This window comes from Argentina silus (assembly GCF_951799395.1).
Source record: "Argentina silus genome assembly, chromosome: 4".
Classification (NCBI taxonomy): Eukaryota; Metazoa; Chordata; class Actinopteri; order Argentiniformes; family Argentinidae; genus Argentina; species Argentina silus.
Genome location: NC_139658.1, coordinates 6,419,658 through 6,441,944, shown reverse-complemented (window position 1 = coordinate 6,441,944; position 22,287 = coordinate 6,419,658). Strand labels below are relative to the sequence as shown.

The following is a 22,287-nucleotide window of genomic DNA, read 5'->3' as shown; positions in this document are numbered from 1 at the left end:
CAACAGCACAACTCAATTTGGAATTATAGGTAGTGTTCATGCCTCTGCTTCGAGAGTCCTGTTAGAGTCCAGCTTTCAGGATGAATTTGATAATGTGGGGCAAATGTAACCTGAATCAGACACAGACATGCATTATATCATCCATTAGCCCACAGTTGGGACAAACAGTTGTGTATTTACCCCTCCACTGGGGCCTGGTCTGTCAGACAACACTCAGACTGTTTTCCTCTGCACTGAGCTCATCAAATTAATGAGGGGAGATACGTGCATTTGGGCTCGTACTCAGTGCATATGCGCTCACCCTCCCCCCCGCACACACACACACTGTTCTACCTCTGTGTTTTTAAATCCCCCATTCCTATTGTAAATAGGTTTTGTTGGTCATTGGGTTGTCGTTATTTCCAATTCCACCATGTCTATGATTGTTGTGTATTGGGTTTTGTGTGGACCTGGGAAGAGTGATTGTTGCTGATCAGGATCTGAATAAACTCATTCATACACTAGACTACCAGACTAGAACAACAATAGATGTTGATAATGTTGAGTATAATAGAATAATTCTAACCAATCATCTAAATATAATCAGCAGTGACCATTGGTAAACACCAACCAGAGCGAAAATATGAAAAGCAAAAAAAGTATGTGGAAAATCACACAATTTGATTTCAGAGTGAACTGAAATCTAATGAGAAGTCCTAAATAGTTAATTTATGCAACTGACTGTCTGAAACAACAAAACTCAAAGTACAACCCAGAGGGTTTCTGTCAACATCTCATCAGTACTCAGTTTTAAATCCATGTCACAGATTGATGGTGTTCATTTTGGCTTAGCATTAAAGGGCTCTTGTTGCTTTGAAGTGTAATTAGTTCATCCTCAGCAACAGTGAGTATCAGTCTTACTCTTCAACGGTAACAAATCATTAATATGACTCATACCAATGTTACTGTTATCTAAGCCAGTCTTAGCATATGCTGTATTAGACACATCAATCGTACAATAATCTAAATACAGGAACTAAATACATCCCAGATGGATAGGCTAAATGGTAATGGAAATCAAAACTGCTATTTCAATGAATGACGTAAACTTGAATTAAGTAGTTATTGAATATAATTCATTGCGTTTAAATGACACTTTCCTCGAGGTCTCAAAGCACCTCAAATGATTATGCTAGGCAGGGAAAGTAGCAGTATTATTGCATTGGTTGTTGCATTGAATGATGCAACAGCCATGATACTGTGGCCATCAATATTGTTTCAAAACAAAAAACTCCATTATGACTTATATACTGTAGAGAGCATTGTTTAGGGGAAAGATTTCATTTGAGTTGGTTTCATTGGTTTCATTTCAGCTCACCAGGGACACAATTTAGACCTCAAGGATGTAAGAAAAACACACATCTGAACCACCCTGCTTGACCCATTTAGATATGTCACCTCCTCATTTCTGTTTAATACCACAGTAAAAAGCAATTCCTAGAGAGCCTCTCCCCTGCCTGATTTGTTCCAGCTGTGAGGTAGGTCCAAGAGGAGAGGACAGGGTGGGTGTCGAAGAGAGGTCTTTACGGCCTTAGTGCCTTGTTCGGCCCATATCCAATATGTTTTATAGACCCCATGTGTGATGTTTTTCATCCTACGCACACAGCACTGAGTGCACACAGCTGCAGACCACATAATTGTAGGTTTATATCTCATTGAAGGGTCGTAAAGCGATACCTGAGGGAAATGCCATCATTTAGTTTGTACACTGGAGATATACAGGTATTTCTATTAGTTTCTGGTTGCCTCAGAAGAACAGGGAGGCAGGAATGTGTTGTTTTTTCTTTCACTCCTTCCTCAGTAGGTCACTCATTAGTCAATAACTCACTGACATTCAAGCCTTCCGTCAGCCTCCAATTATATGACAAAATTCCCCGAAAAAAAAAGCCAAATTCGGCATAGGAAACAGTAAGAGAAAGGGTCGGTAGATGATGCATGTGTACGAAGGTTTATGATTTCAACCACTCTATCAGAATGTAATTATCAACTCATAGTTGCAATGATGATTGACACCTCAAAACTACCAGTCAATGTCAGAGGGCAGGTGGCCTTATTCCGACGCTACGCTTGTTCCTTGGCCAATCAGTGCAGATGGAGTCACATCTTCCCCCTATTCCAGGCATCCTCTCTCATCACAGCCTTCTCAAAACACATTGGAGGAGAACATCCAAGGTTCCTGCACTGAGTATGAGCCCAAATGCACGTATCTCCCCTCATTAATTTGATAAGCTCAGTGCAGAGGAAAACAGTCTGAGTGTTGTCTGCGAGGAATAGAGGAAAGTCTATTGGGTAATCACAGTAAATATCAGGCTATCCTCACTTCAGAGTTGTTATTACATCATTATACTGTATATAATTATATCATCATTCAGATTCAGAAAGGTTTATTGTCCATCAAATAATTTGCATTTAAACAGAAAAATGTCTTATGGCTTAACAACAACACAGACACATGAACACAATAAACACCATGTAAATACATCATATACAAAGAGAAGGTCAGTAGTAAAATATATAGTATGCAATGTTGAAATGCAGTGACTTGTGCAAAAAGTGCAGTGGTGTCCTTATTGTGTGTCAGAGGGTAAAAACTAAGACGATTATGAAGTTGAACTATCTTCAAGTGGACACAAGACGATAAGAAGTTATTATGTTCATCATAGTGATAAGGCCATCAGCTGGCATATTAGCATAGCACCTTCACCCCTCATCTGACTCAGCTGTCTGATTGCGCATCAGGGATCGTTCTGATAAGCACTGATTGGGTAATGACTGTATGATCACTAACACAAATTAGTGATCACTAACTCCATCTGTTCCTACTTCACATACTGTGAGAACACTTGTCATTTCCAGATGGGCTTAAAGGCAGGGCACTCAAGGAATGTGCTGCTCATCTGGGGGCGTGCTGACATGGCTATTTCAGCTGTTTTTAGATGCTAGTTTTGTCTCACAAGCATGGAAAGTATCCACCATCATCCCTGTGCCCAAGAAGCAACATGCCAAAGCCATGAGCGACTTCAGACCTGTGGCACTAACATCTGTCTTCAGCAAGTGCATGGACAGGGTGGTCTGCATGGAGAGGGGGGACTTGACCCACTTCAGTTTGCCTATAAGGCAAGGAGAGGGGTTGAGGACGCCAATCTGACTCTCCTAGGCACAGTGGCCAGGCACCTAGACTCCCCACACTCCTACACAATGATTTTACTCTAGGACTTTTCATCGGCTTTAATACAGTACACACACACACACTGCTGAAGTGCCTTCAAAGACTACCGGTCAACCCAAAACTATTTTTATGAATTCAGGAATTTTTACGGTACAGGCCACAGACTGTTGTGGTGAATGGTAAATCTGACAAAATCGTCAGGAATGACATTTTAACCGCTGTCTACAAATCTCTCATTGAGTACAATTCCCTCTCGGTAAAAAGGCAAAACAATACTTTCAAGAATCATCAACCAAGCAAGCAACATAACCGGTACCATTCAGCCACAACTATCTGAACTCTACACACAGTCAGTTAGAAGTAAGGCCACACTATTTCCAGCTACTCCAATCTGGCCAAAATAACACTTGCAAAAAATTACATTTACATTTATGGCATTTAGCAGACGCCTTTATCCAAAGCGACTTACAACAAATACATTTGTTTAAGTGAATCATCTATCCATCAGTCATCATAAGGTAAAGTAATCAATGCTCAGACCAGGGGCCATAGGCAGTCACAATGCTAGAAGAAGGATTTTTATTTTTTTATTAACAGGAGAGAAACTTGTACAGGGGGGGTAGTGGGGGTGAAGAGGTCTTTAGGAGGGACCATTAAGATGTAGCCTGGGTCTTCAATCTACGGCGGAAGATTGGTAGTGACTGCAAAAAAGAAATTATTCTCTCTGCAATAACTATTCTAAACAAACTATAAGGACACAACTGCACTTTTAGCACAAGTCACTGTACTTCAGTATTGCATACTCTATACACTCACCGAGCACTTTATTATGAACATGATACTAATACTGGGTAGGGCCTCCTTTTGCTCCTTTTGCTTTAGCAACAATACTTAAATAGGCTGTGGCATTCAAGCGATGATTGATTGGTATTAACAAGCCCAAAGTGTGCCAAGAAAACATTCCCCACACCATTACACCACCTCCACCATGAGGTGTACGGGTGTTCCTAATGAAGTTCTCAGTGAGCGTATTTTACTACTGACCTTCTCTTTGTATATGATGTATTTACATGTTTATTGTGTTCATGTGTCTGTGTTGTTGTTAAGCAACTGAGCCTAAGTCAAAGACAATTTTCTAAAGGCAAATTTGATGGACAATAAACCTTTCTGAATCTGAATTTGAATGATGATACAATTATATATAATGATGTAATAACTCTGAAGTGATAGTCTGCTATTTACTATGATTACCTTGCTGTAATATCAAAGCAGTCACTGTCTGTCTAGCCTTATTTACCTATTTTCACAAATGCATAGTGATGAGACTGCAGATAGGAAATGTGTCTTAGATCACCCAATAAGAATCATACACATGTATAAATCCCACAATGTTCATCTACATTGCCATCTATCCTTACCAATGAAGGTTAGAAAAAGCTTTGAATGTAATTCATTTGTTTATAGATGAAGCCATGTATACTCGACAAGACTGTTGCAACCTTCAACCCAAGGAAAGAATGGACGATGAACACATTATAGACCAACATCATCAGTTCACAGTACACCAAAGATAAGTACACCACCTGGTGTTCAAGCAAGGTATTACAACAATACTGGTTCTATTAGCAGCTGATCATTCATAAAATACAATCTGGTTGACCTGCATCTCAAAGCTGATGTGCCAGATTATGTTTGCATAACTGCAGCTATAGGTGTGTTTTGGATGAATTAAAGTGCAGATATGCAAATATATATTCAATATATAGCCAAACTGAATCAATATGGAAGCTTAACAACCATTGCAACCAGCTCCTGATATTAATGAAAACATAGTAGAAGAAAGTAAAAAAAAAAACTAAAAAAAAAAACAGGTCTTTGTAGCATAGTTAGAGTCACATGGTTAATGCAGTAATGAATAATGGGATGACTTGTCATGTCATCATAGCATGTGATTGGCTGGCTTCTCCCTTATCAATGCACACATTTTATATTTCACATTCTCTAGACCTCTAGTCCTGCGATTATTGCATCATATTAGAGTATATATAAATCAAATGAAAGTTTCTCTTCCTAAATGCTGGACAATGTGAACACAGAGGGTTACATTTTAAAAGTTGGGCACTTTTCCCGAGGGTTCTACCTTGTCCGAGTGTGAGTTCTGAGGTGCCCTTTAATCTGGCTGGACTGACTAAAGGTCTTTCCACACACAGGACAGCTGTATGGTTTCTCCCCAGTGTGAACCCTCAGGTGGACTTTTAGGTGGGCTGATTGATTGAAGCACTTTGTACAGAAATGGCAGCGGTACGGTCTCTCTCCTGTATGGATCCGCTGGTGCTCTCTGAACTTCCCTGAGTAGCCGAAGCTCTTCCCACACACACCGCAGTGAAAGGGTTTCTCTTTGGTGTGTGAGCGCAGGTGAACTTTGAGGTAACTAGGACAGGTGAAGGACTTCCAACACACCGTGCAGAGGATTTGCCTGCGGTCATCGCTAGTATGGCCTGCCAGGTGTGCTTCTAGCTGAGACAGCTCACAGAACGTTGCTTCACACTTAGTGCAAGAATGTGTGTCCTTCTGTCTCACCGTTGGGCAAAGGATCTCATGAACACTTTCATTGTTCTCATTTTGGATTCTGGAACAATCTGGATTTACTATAGAGAGGGGTTGAAAGTCACTGGTTGGTTCTGATATGCCATAACCCTCTCCATTAGGTTCTGTTTTAATCTGTGGCTGTGTAGTTGAGGTGATAGGTGGAGAATTGGTCTTTCTGTTCTCCACTGTTTGGGTTTGGTAAAGATGTAAGGGCTGATGGGGTGGATCCTCTGTATCACAGTCATTTTTCCCACATGGAGGAATGAATACAGAGTCTTGTTTGGTTTCAGACTGCTCCTCTTGTGGGTGCTCTTCTCCCTGACTGGTCCTGAGCTCCTGTTCCTCTTTAATCTGTGTGGACTCTGGATCCTCCTGCTCCAGAAAGGAACTCCACTCCTGCTCACCATATTGCTGCCCAGGAGGAGTTGGCTGTTCTGATGTCCAGGAGAGGGGCTGAGGTGCTGGGAAGACATCAGCAAAAATTACAGCATGACAACGTTAATGACAGGAAAACTTCTGAATCATTTGACTGACTGTGATCCAATCAAATGAGGTTTTTAATGAGGTTTCTTGCTAACTACATACCCAAGCACTAGGTAGAATTACTCAAGTCGCGCGTGCCCCAATGAAAGAAAACTAGAGAGGAAAGTACCTGGTTGAACTCTCTCTTTGTCGACCAGTTGTTGTCTCAGGTATTGATTCTCGGTCTTTGTCCTGATTATTTCTTCCTGGTACTCAGATAACGTGTCTCCGACAACTCTTAGTATGTCCTCGGCAGCTTGCATCAAACGCTCGGTGAGATAGACATTCAAATACTGTAGTTTTGTCATTGTTGGACATATGAAGGTTTTAAACCAACATCCACTACTGTAGCTAGCTAATGCTAGTTATTATCATCACAGACGTGCATGTGTCGGTGCCGTATGCAGGGTTGCCAGGTTTGGCTAACATTTCCAGCCCAATGGTCACTCAAAACCCGCCCATAAAGCCTGAAATTTAGCACACTTCTTTTTCGCAGCAAGACAGAGTTGCCACATTTATCCACGTGTCTCATAATGAGTCTAAATACAACTGCTAAAATTGCTTTACCTTGTTCTTTGCATGTGCCCCTTTGTTATGTGTTCTTCACACCAAATTATTTAATCTGAACTATAGATATTTTTTTCAGAAAACATGATTGAAATGTTATACATCATGTTATACACAATGTTAAAATAATCTTATTTTCGACTGGAGTATAAAAATCGAAAAGCCTAAACAGTTTACTTTTTTTTCATTCAAATAATTCAGGGTGCGGTCGGGGTAGAACGAACGAGTCAAAACTGATTAATAGGGAGACATTTGTAGGTAGTGCTGTTAGTTTGTTGTTCTCACTTGTGAGCTTCCAGCGCTCGTTCAACACACACGCACACCCCCTCCTCACTCACTCAATCAGCAACAACCTGCCTCACAGTCAGCAGCAGCAGGTCAGAGTGAAAAAGAGAAATGCCCTGACGGCCGCCGTGCAATTTAGTAGTTAAAAAAATCCGCACCCCGCAACCAATACATTTTCACCGACAACCTCGTTTTCAAAGTAGCCCAATTTGGCGTGAAAAACAAGGACATGGCAACCCTGGTCGTATTGCTCTGTACTGTACGGTAGTGACGTCCGCGTTTACGCGACAGATATGTTTTTTGGGTAGATGCTAAATGGGATGCTTGGGACGACCCTACCCAAAACACTAACCTTAAACCCTTACCAAAGCGTATGGTATTTGCTCTAACCCTTATCTAAACCCTTCCCATAACGGTTATAAATCTGAATTTTAATGACAATAACCGTTATAAATCAGAATTATAATGGGGTGACAAGAGTCGGGCAGTTCCAAGCATGCCACATAGCAGTTCTTCAAAGATAACAATTATGACACAATGTTACAGTGTAATAAAAGGTAAATTATTAAAGGCCATTGGCATTGTACATTGGATGTAAAATGCCAATGACCTTTAACAATTTACCTTTAATTATGCTTGGCATATCTCTCTCTGTCACTGTCCATGCAGTGCCCTCCTTAAGTATTTGAATATTGAATCCACAATTAAAACAATTGGCATCTGTACTCAAGCAATTTGGATTTGAGATCAAATGATGAATAGTGGCAAAAATAATGTCACACATTACTTAATGGTCACAGTAGGACGCTTTCAGACTTTTACCATGAAACACCACAGTGAAGGCATGCATTTTATTAAGCACCAGAGAAATTAGTACTTTTTTACACTAATAAGTACATTGCATGAATAATAACACACCCAAAAAAAAGGACATTTATTTCAATAAACACAGTAGAGGTCAACACGGTAAAGCAGTCTGGAAGTCATGATGCACTAATAGTCATTCTCTTGTTTGATGGTGATTTGTTGTCTGGGTGCTCTGCCTCCACCCCCGCGTCGGTCCGGGGCATACTTCAGCACATTGGCCATCAGCTGCATGATGGCTGACTCAGTCACATAAGGGTGTGATATCATGATGGTGTCTGAAATACATGTATAGAATGACAGTGCTTCAAAAAGAAGAGAGCATTTAAAGATCAGAGGATGTTTTTATCTGGTTGTAAGACATCAAAGATGTATGTAACATCACTGCAGGAAACTCATCATCATCATCATCATTATAATTATCACAGTCCAGTCTACAAACCTTCAATATGGGACGTGCATGCTAGGAAGTCTCTCCTTCGATGAATGACAGACATGTCAGCACTACCCTACAGTTTGGTACTGGTATACAGGCTGAGGGTTGAGAAACACTGTCATGGTCTAGTACATAGCCTTTCCCTCTCATCTAATGGCATCTAGCATGCAAGTGCATTCTGGTGGCCTGAAACCTTCTCGTGTTTTGGCAATATACGAGACAATTTGTATTTGATGATATAAAGTCTTCTCTCACCAATAATGATTTTGCTCAAGGATCGCGAGAGAAAACTCATCTTGATTCCCTTTCGTCCCTTCATGTTGAAGTTGCTCATCAGTTCATTGGACATCAGCCTGAGAATAGAAAAGTGTGTGGCCCAATCAGTTGATACGTCCTTTCTGCATTATCACTATTGACGGAATTGACTTCAGATACGCGCAGATGCAATCAAACTTCAACATTTTTCGTTTACATCCGTCAATCTTAAGTCAGTATTACAGCCGTCATAAACAGTCCTACGATATAAGCCTACTGTCGCTAACGTTTGTTATCTATCAGAGCTGTGTCTCTCTTCTCGTGCTCACCTCTCCATCACTCGGGTGACATTGTTTTGCAATGTATTTCCACCAATCCTGCTCAGGAACTGTTTCTTAAAAATGAACAAACAGAAAGTCATTCAATATGAGATGAGGCGAGAATGAATAAACCTTAAAGTATACTGGCGCTCCCACTCTCAGATGTGCCTTGACTTCTGAGTGATGACAAGCTAGTGATTTTACCAAATAGCATGACTTTCCAGAATTTCTCTGACCCGTCAGAACCCTACATAATACATAGTTCATTAGATACCAATAGTCCCAGAACACATACCATCTGGGCAGCCGCTTCCGGGGATTCTAGAACTCTCTCCAGGGTGGTCAAGTCCTCTAACGTTCTGCACATGTCAAACTGGAAGTCTGCCTGTTCCAGAACACCAACCCTTCCACCTAGGTCGCTCACTGACTGCTTGATTTCCAACAGTAGGCTAAGAACCTGTTCCTGAAACTCTAAAGGAGAAGAGACAAGAGGTAGCAGAATTTAATGAAAATAAGGACTACTACACATTCCTGAGGTGGCAACAGATAACATACTCTGGTTCTAATGTAGTGGTCACTATTTCTCACCGATAATAACAAACAAATAAAGTCAATTTTCAGGTTATATAGGAGATTATATATTGAGGTATTTATGGGTGACTGAGGGCACTGACTGATGACATTGACTAAATCAACTGTGTACTCACGGCCATTTGGGAGAGGGAAACTTTGGGGCGAATTCAGCAAGTTCCCCATCATCTCCGGACCACTAAAACAAACATGTATCACAAAGTGATAATGACATGGTCACATTACAGTGATAGTCACAAGGTCACATCATTTAGTACATAATGTACCTTGGGAAGGCTCCTTCTCTTGATTGCGATGATGAAAATACAGCGTCCCCTAGAAAAGCAAGTATGATCACCAAAAGCTCTTCAAGATTTAAGACAGAAATCCACAGAGTGATCCACATGGTTTATAAAATAATTATTATCTATACAATACCAGACTTCACTCATCCTAGATTAGGGAAATAAACATGGCATTGGAAACAAATGCAACACCTGTAAGCCTTTATTCATACAGGACAATCAGACAGTGGCCTATGTCTTACATGCTTCCGATGAGTGTGGTCCATCTACAAGGTAGCTCTCTTCGTTGAGTGAGTCATCAAGACTGGATTAACACAACAAAATATGTTTATCAGAAAATATTCATAACTAAGTCATCATTGATATTCTGAAAATGTCCCAATAAAGCATTGGTGAAGAGCTGCCGGGTGCAATTTGTGCTCCAGTGGGACAACCCCCCCTCAAATACTACCATTGCATTTTTATAGACTAGAAAAAGTATTATGAATGATGTTGAGTCAATTCAAATGTGTGACAAAATAATCAGAACACTGGTAGATAGATGCAATGCAACTTGCCCTGTGAGCTCAGATGAGTCCAATTGAGGTTCTGGTTCTAGAACAGCAGAACTCTCAGCCAAGGAATCTGCTCTGGTTTCCGCATTTTTCATCACTCTCTTTTTCTGAGGGGGAGGGGTTGATAAACCTGACATATCTTTTGGATAACCAAGCAAAATAGCTGTTAGAACAATACATGCATGCATGGTTTTCATACACAAATAGACAACTAAAAGTGCAACAACCAGTAGCTCAGTATTATTCTCTGAATATTGTTTCACCTTTGTGTTTTCTTCCATTGCCACTAGGTCCTTCTTTGGGGGTCCAAACTCACAATTCTGCATGAGTATTACTATCATATGAATGCCTATGTTGAGGATATCCCACACGTACCGCTGACGTGGCCCTCACCAGTCCTCCTCTTCTTCCTCCTCCTGTTCCTCCTCTGTTTGCCAGGCTCACTGTCCCCATTGTCGGTCATCTCGTCACTGGATCTACAGTACCCTTCACACTCCTCAAGGGATTCTGAAATTACATTGAGTTTCTGCAGTTATGGTAAGAGCATTATAGCTTCATACCTAGGCACTAAACGAACAAGGCGTCCTTAGAATACAGTTGTGATGACACACATCGAAACACTCCAGTCAGTCAGATGTATGAAATCCCTAAAAAGTATGATTGCACACAGCCTATTAATTTACATAACTTTGGAGAACTTTGGATAAGATTAGAGAAACAATGTAATACATCATATTACTATTGACAACTCAACATCGTTTGTGTGTGTGTGTGTGTGTGTGTGTGTGTGTGTCAGGGGAGGCTGGTGGAGGCAGAAATCGAATGAGGGGTAATTGTAATGCATTGCAATGAGCCCATCCTCTGATTTCTACCTCCACCAGCATCCCCTGGTGGGTGGGTGTGTGGGTGTGTGTGTGTGTGTATGCAAGGCTACCTGAGAAGAGTTTGACCTTAACTAGATCATATGTCCTCCATCTTGGTCCTGGCTTGTGCCTCTCTTTCATGGCCTTTCTGGCATTGGCTGGTGGCCACAGGACTTTTTTGCCCACTACCCATGTACTGGGTACCACTCCCTCCACTTCCTCTTTGCCCCCTCTCCACACGACACAGCACCAGAAGTCATCAGTGTTCTCATTGTCCTGAAACCCACACAGGAGTGAAGATATGAACATTTATTCTCTACTATTTTACATTTATTTATTCATAAATACCAGGAGGATCTCACAGTGTGAAAGCTGTGCACAAAGAGGATTGTGTAGTGAGGAGGGATTTCTCACATCTCGTCTATTTGGTATTTGTACATAATAACCAAAATAACCTTTATTGAGAAACTATTCAATAAAGTAAGTGTACCTCTTTCAAGACTACCATGATTTTGTGCACATAAATGAGAGGGATCTCGAGTACAGTTTGAGAAATGTCAGGTTGAAGGGTGGAAAGGTGATCGTCTTTCTTCTTTATTTAATTGCCATCAATAATTACCACTCTATGGCATGCATCTTTGCTTATATTTTGGACCACAATCATCCATAACAATCACTACATCACTGAATAAAGACATAAAGGGTTATGGTAAGTTTCAGCAATTAAGACATTTATTTACCAAAATACATCTCACAACAAATATCCGTGCCAAACATCCCATTCACAACCAACTATTCTAGGACAGTTTACACCAACATCACCATTGCAGTCCTCTGAATAAATCGGTGGCATGCTGAGAACAAATCAATTGACATTTTAGAGCGTTTTGTTGACTCACATATCAAACTGAAATGGTAGACTGTAATGCACAATACTTTTTTACAAATTATTTTTGATTGCCATTGAGGCAAAACGTTCAGGAAGACATACTGAAAAACCCTCAAAACAAATAAGCAGAAATGTATATTTCCTATACTGAATTGCAACCCTATTCTGCATGTTTTTACTTATCCTTCACCAAGAACGTCACTGTCATTGACCCGGAAGGTACATCCTGTCTCGAGAATGTGTAACAAGGTGTCTTTTTACTTTGTTCGACTGACTGAAGCTCTTCCCACACACAGGACAGCTGAAGGGTTTCTCCCCTGTGTGAACCCTCAGGTGCACCTTCAGATGAGCTGTCTGATTGAAACGTTTCCTACAGATGTGGCATTGGTACGGTTTCTCCCCTGTGTGAATTCGCTGGTGGCCCTTTAATCTCGCAGAGGAGCCAAAGGATTTACCACACAAAACGCAGAGGAAGGGCCTTTCTTTGGTGTGCGTGCGTGCGTGTGCATTTAGGTGGCCCGTATGTCTGCAGGATTTGCCGCATACCGTGCAACACAACGCCGTGTCATGAACTTGAAGGGCATGGTCCGGGTGCGGTAACTGCAGTGCCTCAAACCCTGACAGTAGTCCGTCACCTTCCACCCCCATCATACTTACACTGTTTTCACTCTGGGCTGAGGCACAGAAGGTCTCTGGGTGGTTTGTTGAATCTGATGAACAAACACCCAGTCCACCGGTCTCTATTTTGATCTGTTTGGATGTTGAGCTTGCTAGAGAGTCTTCCTCCCTAGCCTCCTCATTCTGAGCTTGGAAATGATGTGAGGTCGGCTGAGGTAGGGTCTGGCTATAGTCACCATTTCCATGAGGAGTGAATGTAGAATTTGACTCCAGCCCTCGAAAGTTCTTCTCCCACACCTTTGTGGTCTTACATTCCTGCGTTCCCACCACAGTCTGTTTGGGTTCTGATTCCACTTTCAGCCCAGTGGTATCCTCCTCTTCCTCCTCTTCCTCCTCAGATTCCACAGGAGCAAAGGACTGTCGGTCTGAAGATAACAGAGACATACAATCTTGTTAGACATCATTGCACTCACTGTTGAATGATGACCACACAAAGACCTGATTTGTATTTATTTACAGCATGTACAGGTACAGCATGTAAAGAGTGAATTGACCACTGTGGGGCATATTAGCCATCATCATCATCATCATCAGCTATCTTGCTAAATCACATGTAGCTAGCTACCTACAATCTTTACTATCTATTTCAAAATTCAGATGTGGCGTTATCTTGCTAGCTAGCTAGCTACTACTAACCTGGCCATGTCTCAATACCAGCCTCGTGAAGCTTTCGTCTCAGTTGATCATTCTCTCTCTTTCCTCTGATTATCTCCTCCTGGTATTCTAATATTGTGTCTTCTACTGTCTTATATATCTCCTGGGCAGCCAACATCAAACGTTCAGTCAAATAGACATTTAGAAACTGTAATTTGGTCATGTTTAGGTCGTTAGCTAGCTGGGCACATCCACCCCACAACAAACCAAAGGGGTTTGCGAGACGCCTTCTGGTGACGTAATCAGAAATAGGCTCAGTGTACCGTAAGTATGAGAAAACTAGGGCGAACAAATATGTTTCACGGTTCAGTGATTTTACAATATACTTTAAGTCTGCACAACGGAATAAATTGATACAATAAATTGGTCCATTTAGCTCACGATCCATGTTATATGTTGAATCCATCCATTTCCTCCTCATTCATAGATATTTCCTTTATCTGGTTTCACAATTTTGTACTTGAGACTAGCCAAATAGTTGTTATCCACAGTAATCTGTCTACCTTTGACTGATTGTAGATAGTGTTCTCAATCACTATACGGCCAAAATGTGGCTGAGGTGGAAACATGGTTAAGAATGTATATTCTATGTAAACAAACTAGGATTTCAGATAGATAATGAACACACATTCTCTGAGCTAGTGTTTGTTTGTTTGTGTGTGTGTGTGTGTGTGGGGGGGTGGCGGGGGCAGACAGATTCAATAACAAGATATTCAATTACTACTTTATTAAAAAATAACATTTAGTACACAATGATACAACACTGTACAGTAATGTGTGTGGGAGCAGCGGTGTCCCAGAGTAGACTGTGAGAAGGGGGATGCTGGTCGGGTTTGAGGACGTACTGGAGTAGCCTCAGTCCTGAGAGGAGATACAAAGCCTGTTCAGGAGGGTTGGCCTGAGGGAGGTGCTTCGTAGATAACCAATGTGTTAATCAATACACGACAATTGCATGGATCCAGATTAAGCCTACTCCTGGGCTACTAAAAACACTTTCAATTGAGATTCCATTCTCTGATATCAGATCTTTACTATAGAAATATTAGTGACCATCACTGCACCTTACTCTGGCCGACCCTCATCAAGAGGCACATAGATAGATACTGGGTAATACTGTATGGCTCAACTGAGGAGTCTGTCTCTGCACTATGATGGACAACTACCATAGCACAGGCCATGAAAAGGACACACACAAACTCTATAAGCATGAGAGGGATAGTGGTCATATACAGAACTTAGGCTAATCATCATCATCACATTTATCTTACAAAATAGTTGCGCACTCCCACGACTGGTTCCTCTGTGATAATCTCAGTTTAATAGTACGACCAGCCAGTTGACGAACTGAGGTGGCAGTACGCAGCTCTGCAACAATGACAAAGGAGAGAGAAAAGCAAATGTCCAGTAACCACTGAGTTAGTCAGGGTGGCTTTGGGTGGCTAACCGTACAACATATTTGCCCACTGTATTCTATTGTTGACCCTGCCCCTAACTAGCAATAATGGCTAATTGCTGTACTTTTTCCTGGTATTTGGTTACTTACAGAATGGACAACTGTTCAACAGCCCCCTATCCATACAGTTAGCCAATGTAAAAAAATAAAATAATAAAACAGCTGTGTACTGTGTAAGGAAACAGCCTGTGGTGACTCTAGAAAATGATTTCAGAATCTCAAAAGCTGTGATATTCTTCATAAAAACAAAATTAGGAACACAATTGTTGCTTTTAGCAACCTAATGATGAAAAAAGTACTCTCAGACAAGACCACCAAGTTTTGGAATGCTGCTCATTGTTGCAATCCTGAATGCATCTCAGTTTCAAGGCGCATGTGGAAGACTTCATTATCATGCTAAATTTATTACTAAAGAAAGAAAGAGACTAAATAATTCAGAAATACTAGCTAATAACTCATCAAAGTTGGTGTTTTAAAGATATCCTATTTCATTCAGTGACAAGTACAAAAGTAAGTAAATGGACACATACTAAATTGACTATGCAATGCAAATCCTATTGCATGAGACTATGGCATGGAGAGAAGTGTTAGGAAATAACATTCTCTAAGGAAAATGCAAAAACCTAGTTCTTTGAAAGAAAAAAAAAAGCCTTGTCTTAGTGGCAGCAATTTTAGCATTTTTTTTCCACAAATGTCCCATTATATCAGTAATGCATTCATACTCCCGTAAATGAATGCATGGTATTCTCTTTCTTCATTGCCCTGAGAAGTAGGTCCCCTCACGGCTGTGGGTCTGGAGGTGCCTTTTGATTTTGTCAGAGCGGCTGAAGCACTTGCCACACACCGGGCAGCTGTAGGGTTTCTCCCCTGTATGGATCCTCATGTGCACCTTCAGATGAGCCATCTGGGTGAAGCCCTTCCCACAGATCTGGCAGCGGTAGGGCTTCTCCCCTGTGTGACTCCTCTGGTGCTCCTGCAGCCTTCCGGAGGAGCTGCAGCACTTCCCGCACACCCCACAGCGGTAGGGCTTCTCCCGTGTGTGCACCTGCACATGGACGTGCAAGTGTCCAATGTGACTGAATGCCTCCCCGCACACTTTGCAACAGAAAGACGAGACGTGGCCTTGGAGAGGAGATTTCTGGTTTGGACACTCCACGGCACTCCCACCTTGGTTGCGCGTGTGGGAGATCTGTCCCCTGCTCCCACCGGCGCCTCCCTTTGACTGTGACCCCACCAGCTGTCCTCCGTTCTCCACTCCTATGATATCAATGTTGTTTTCATTTGAGCAGTTTGGATTGACTGTGGCAAGAGGCTGTGGGGCACTGTTTGATGAGGAAGATCCTCTGTGGCCCCCCCCACCACTCTCTGCTTTCACATGCCTAGACGAGGTTCTGGGCCCAGGATCCCTCTCTCTGTTCTCCACAGCTTGGTTCTGCGGCAGACTGGATGTGTGGGGAGGGTCCTGAGGGTACTCGTTACTTACACGGGGCGGAGTGAACATGGACTCTGGTGTACTACAAGAGCCATGCCCGCGAAGCTGTTCATCCCCCTGACTGGACCGAAGCTCCCGCTTGTCCTTGATCTGGATGGGGAGTCGCTCCTCGTGCCCCATACTGGGACTCCACTCACGCCGTGGATGCTCGGCATCCTCCTCATCCAGAAGCGCCATCGACTGGCGGTCTTGAAAAGAGAGGGAAGGACGTGGCAAGAAAAACAAAAGTTAACTACAAATGTACACCACAGACACTCCATTACCTGAAAAACCTAAGCACAACACATGAGCGAGAACAGGATAATCTTGACTAGCTCTCTAGTAGCTACGAAGTCGGCAGGCTGGCTTTCCAGTTAGCTGGCTAACGAACAAAGGTGGCTAGCTACCTAGCTACGTGAAGGAGCTAGCTAGCTAATGTTAGCCTCCTTAAAACATTATCTAGCTGGTTTTCACGACATGTTTATAGTAGGATCCAATGTATATAATGACTACAGAGCCTTATCGTTACTTGTTCCAGTACACAGTTGTTTTGCCAGCTAGCTTATGTGCGTTCAACGCTAACTTTGGCTGGCTGGCAAGCTAGTAGTAGCTAGTTAGCTACTAACCTGGCCATATTTCAATCCCAGCGTCTCGCAGCCTACGTCTCAGATGGTCGTTCTCCCTCTCCCTGAGCGCAATCTCCTCCTGGTATTCCAAAATCGTGTCTTCGACCGATTTATATATCTCCTGAGCAGCCAGCATTAGACGCTCGGTCAAAAAGACATTTAAAAACTGTAGTTTAGTCATTTTCGGATGTCTTACAGGGCTCTCACTATCATCCAAAATGGACCAAAAAGATGCTCGGGCAGATCACGTGACAAGGAAAGCCCGCTGTTACCGTAATGAAGCGAACGTGAGACCAGCTTTCTTGTGTTCTCTGATGTCATGGGCCAGACAGACAAATATTTAGCAGGCTTCTAGCAAGTTGAGCAGGACAATGGTAAGGACGGGTAACATTTTATTATAATGAGCCTTTTTATAGTTATTGAGTAAAAACATGATATAAATACAATTTTATTTTGGACATGACATATATATATAATAACCCTTATTAACATCTATATAGAGGTCCTCTGGGCTCCCCTCTTTGACTTGTCTACTAAAGACAAGTCTTGTCCACAGTGTCAATGTAGAGCCTGTTCACAAAACCTGAAACATTGAACCTGTGGATTTATAGGATAAGCCTATTGCAATGTCCAAAACTGGCATAAAGAGAAAATAAACATATATAATAGCTCAACACTGTATGCAAGCACTAAACTGGAAGGTACATACATCCTTAATAAGTTAAAATAATATATAGTGGGACTAGTGAACTGCATTGGACTGAAGTGAAGAAGATTTTCCCTTATGAACAGTCAACAGTGCTTCTGAACTGAGTTGGCCATACAAGACCTGTGGCAGGCTGGCTGCAACCAAAATTGCACTTTCTTATATCTGTGTATTCAGACAAGATTTAGAAAACAAAAATAAAGGGAAAAGGAGCTTGACAATGCATTACTTATTTAATGAAGACATTTAATTTGGGACACAATATGCAGGTATGCATCCTGAGAGATGTAGTGAAAGTAGGGAAGTATGTTCTGCCCCTGTTCATCCACTTTACACAGATGTAGTGTCTTTGTGTTTTCTTTGCATGTGTACTTTCAAATTTGACCTCTGATTGAAGCAGTGCCCACAGACATTGCAGAGGTATGGTCTTTCTCCAGTGTGGATCAGCTGATGTGTTTTTAACTTGCTGGAGGTGAGGAAGCACTTTCCACATAATGTACAGCAATAGGGCTTTTCCTGTGTGTGTGCCATACGCGTGTGCTGTTTCAAGCGACTCATGTACCTGAACGTTTTCCCACAGTCCTTGCAAACATATGACTTCTTCAAAATGGTCAAAGGTAATATCTGGTGGGACAGCACAATAGCTTGATTCTGCACAGTTTGGAAGGGTCGTGAAGGCTGGGGCAGGAGTAGAGCTTTGGGCTGGGGTAGGGTTGAAGATTGTGGTTGGGTTGAGGGCCGAAGCTGGGGTGGCCTCTGACATTGATCACTGGTCTGACGGCAAGGAGTGGGTATAGACTCTTGAGGCTGCTCTTCCTCCTGACTTGTCCTAGGTTTCTGCTCATCCTCCTGACTTGACCTAGGTTTTTGACTCTCTTCAGTCTGTGCGGGCTTTTGGTCCTTATGCCCCCGACAGGGGCTCCCCTCCTGCTTACAATGCTGCTGTTGCTGCTGCTGCTTCAGAGCTGCTGAGACAGAGGCAGTCATCATGTATTTCGAGATACCATGGCATGTTGGTGGCGCTTGCCTAAACCTACAGTACTGTAAAAGCATTACTAGCTATAAATGATTCATATGTACACTGGCAGGTCACTAGTAATAGACTCAGAAAATGTGTCTTCCATTGCTAGTCACATACATTTTGTGAGAGTTGTGAGTACTGGGCTGATCATCTCGGTGCGTAATGTTGGCTATTATTGAAATAAATATCTCGCTTAATTTCAGGAAATATCTCGTTTTGTTCCAATTAGGGTTACAAACCTGGTTTGACGTTTACTTTGAGAATGTTGTTGACATTCATCTGTCTCTGTAGACGTTCATTCTCTCTTTTCACGTGCGTGATCTCTGCTTGGTACTCTGCTACCGTTTCCTCCACCATTTTATAAATCTCCTGAGCAGCAGACGTTAATCTTTCGGTAAGAAACAAACTCAGCAACTCTAATTTAGCCATTGTTTATGGAGAAAAGAAAGTCGTTCTTCACACACTAATGGAATAATGACAGCTCGTTCACATTCTTCTTCTCTCTGCATGAACCGGTCATCATAGAGCAGCAAAAACTGTTGTTGAGATATTCTACCGCCACCTGCTGTACTGGATTGTAATAGAATGCAGAGCAGATGTAACAGATGTATGTTCATACTTCTACTCCCGCGTTGTGTTGTAATCAATGAACGACTGCCCAACCAACGATCGCAGTTCTGTGTCTTTATTCTGACGACAAGAATAAGCACATGAGATGCAGCATGCACCAGGATGTTGACTGCTGTGTAGTATAGATAGCTTGCTTGTACATGTAAACTGGGCATTAATCAGCATGACAATACAAATACAACAATATGTACCTGACAATAGATGAGAATGAGCACATGCCTTCCGCAAGCAAACAACAAAAAAACGTATTCAGCTTCAGCTAATCGCTCGTACAGCAATAATAACAACAACCTTCGTTAGAATGACATCACACACGTTCAAAGTGTCTAACAGGGTACTGTACATATATTATACACCAGGTAAAGTACACAAATAACGTGTACACATAGTAAACTAGTGTACAGTAAACATGTTGTGCCCTACGAATGATGCAGCGCCTCTATAAAAGGAGAGTGATGGAATGAAGCAAGGCGTTTATTCATAAACTTTTTACAATCAGTTTTTGCGATCACTTTCTGTGACCAGAGAAAAAAAAAATTAGGGCACCATTAGGCTACTATCGTTCTAACTCTATTGATATAAGACGCCTTTACTTTAAACACAAATTTGACCAATAGGCTAAGATAAAATATTTGGTTACAAATGCTACTGGCTATAAACCTAGGTGACACAACTCTGGTTTCCGTATTGATATAGGCCACGTTTTGGTATTTTATTTGCATAACAGACTTCACTCACAAAATATTATTCCCAAATTCGTTAGACTATAGGTCTACTGCATTAGGCTACACTTCTACAGCCGCATTCGTAGCCCGAATGAAAAATCACCGCCATAAATCTGTAGTGCTAATTTAATCAGTTTATCAGTCTTGCTTCTTAGAGATATTATGACGTTTTTAATGATGAATCGGTGTTACCTCGAAACTCCTTAACAATCTATATGGCAAGACGCATCTTTCACCGTAGTTTCGTCAAAATTGGACCAATCAGTGTAATTTCGTAAGTGTCCCATCTGTATGGCAAGACACATCATTCACCCAAGTTTCATAAAAATGGTCCTAGTGGTGTCGGAGAAAAAGCCTGTTACATACGAACGGACTGGTCAAAGATCGAATCATATTCCCCTCTCCGATTTCATTGGTGGGGGACAATAACATCAATAGACTGCAATGCGTGACTGCTTGTAGACGGGAAGAATTGACGCAACCCTCCCCCAATCCGCAAGCATGACCAATGGCATTACACCTTATTTGATATGTAAATTCGACCAAACAATCTGAATACATAACCATTATAATACATATTCCTGAAGTGTCAAGTGGAAGCATAACCATGTTACACAGAGACGGTGGTAACCGAAGAGGGCCAAGGATTTGGCTTGGCGCTTATGTTTTCACGAGATCCGTGGTAGTGGTATCCTGGTATCAGGAAAATATTAGCTACTCTGTGATTTCACTATTTTGGACGCTTAATGCTGGGGGAAAATCTGTTATGTCTCCAGGACAGCAGATGGCAGTAATTAATTGACATGCACAGAAAGTCAAGGCCAGAGAAGAAGTGATCGTTATTTACATCACCGCCACTGTGCACGCAATGACAGCTAGCTAGTAATGATATACAATATGTCTAAATTACAGCTGTTTCAAGACATGGTCCCCCAACGATTAACAGCGGCGGCTATTGAGATATTTGGGGCAGTGGAAAAAAAATTACAGTACAATACCAGGAAGAAGTTTATCGTTTAAAGGAGGAGAATACCCGTGTTCAAGACTACTGGACATCGTTGTCCAACCTGAGATAAAGTTACAAAGAGCAGGTTTGTGTCTCCACAATATCGCTATGTTAACCGAAACCCTCCTTAGAGGACCAACAGAGATAAGAGAGAGATAAGCACAAGCACAGTGGAGAGTAGCTACAGCTGCGACCTGACTGCTTCACACAAATACACAGACGAAAACAGAAAAACACACCACCGCACCCTATCGGTGAATAAAAACCTGCTTCAAGATATCCTACGTGTGTGTTGTGTTGTTCTTTGAAATGAAGTAAAAACAGTCACCAGTACAGATGTTTTATCTCGTTTTCCCTGTGACCGGTGGTGTATTTTGGGTGCCAGTCTTCGACATAACGCGTGGTGACAGAATCAAGCAAAACCAGTGATCTGTAAATCAGGGTATAAAGGGGTATATTAATCAGTGCAGGGGGAGCAAAATGTAATGGTACAGTATGTTTTTCACAGGACACATGTATGCATAGTTGTTAACTAAACATAGAAAAATCATCATACAGCATAAGAGAAGCATACAGTGTTTCCATTCTCTACCTCATGTTATCATCTATCTCGTTCTCTGTCCATATCTCCAAACCCCCAGCAGTTCTTGGTGGGTCTTGAGGTCTTGGTAAAGGATGTTCCACCTAGGCAGCAGCAACTTGAGCAAGAGCTCAGGACCAGTCAGGGTGAAGAGCGGTTTCAAGGGCTTGAGTCTGATACCAAAGAATGGACGTTCATTTCTACCTGTGGGGAAATTTACTTTGACCAGGACACCCAATCTGTGGAGAACAGAAAAAATTTACTTTCTGCCCATCGACACAATTCAACTGATCAAAATCAAAACGGAACATGAAGGAGAGGGTTTAAGTATTTGATGGAGAGGGTTTATGTATTTTTTCCACTAAGAATTAGGTGTCTCCCCTTTACCATGGATGCAGGGGGCCAAGAGTCAGAGTACAAGTAAGTTCATTCTGCTGTTCCCATCAGCAGTTACATCATCAATGAAGACAGGTTAGCCAGTTTCAGTGGCAGCCATACATGCCAAATCCA

At 41.9% G+C, this 22,287-nt stretch overlaps 3 protein-coding genes across 3 annotated transcripts; all 3 read right to left on the bottom strand.

The window, feature by feature from the left end:
- Window positions 1-3,740: 3,740 nt before the first annotated feature.
- LOC310804180 (uncharacterized protein) lies at window positions 3,741-6,622 on the bottom strand. The gene is made up of 2 exons (XM_083669300.1): window positions 6,450-6,622; window positions 3,741-6,258 (listed from the first exon to the last, which is right to left on the bottom strand). The coding sequence occupies exons 1-2, from the start codon at window positions 6,580-6,582 to the stop codon at window positions 5,345-5,347; spliced, it is 1,047 nt and encodes a 348-aa protein (XP_083525426.1). The 5' UTR covers window positions 6,583-6,622; the 3' UTR covers window positions 3,741-5,344.
- A 1,392-nt stretch (window positions 6,623-8,014) lies between these two features.
- On the bottom strand, window positions 8,015-13,742 carry LOC310804078 (uncharacterized protein). The gene is made up of 12 exons (XM_083669170.1): window positions 13,542-13,742; window positions 12,885-13,270; window positions 11,410-11,614; window positions 10,851-10,982; window positions 10,479-10,614; window positions 10,164-10,225; window positions 9,904-9,952; window positions 9,754-9,815; window positions 9,342-9,517; window positions 9,056-9,120; window positions 8,727-8,824; window positions 8,015-8,313 (listed from the first exon to the last, which is right to left on the bottom strand). Exons 1-12 carry the CDS (start codon window positions 13,720-13,722, stop codon window positions 8,165-8,167), a joined length of 1,701 nt encoding a protein of 566 aa, XP_083525296.1. The 5' UTR covers window positions 13,723-13,742; the 3' UTR covers window positions 8,015-8,164.
- A 535-nt stretch (window positions 13,743-14,277) lies between these two features.
- LOC310802927 (uncharacterized protein) lies at window positions 14,278-17,319 on the bottom strand. Its single transcript, XM_083667547.1, has 2 exons — window positions 17,110-17,319; window positions 14,278-16,692 (listed from the first exon to the last, which is right to left on the bottom strand). The coding sequence occupies exons 1-2, from the start codon at window positions 17,288-17,290 to the stop codon at window positions 15,767-15,769; spliced, it is 1,107 nt and encodes a 368-aa protein (XP_083523673.1). The 5' UTR covers window positions 17,291-17,319; the 3' UTR covers window positions 14,278-15,766.
- Between the last annotated feature and the right edge of the window lie 4,968 nt (window positions 17,320-22,287).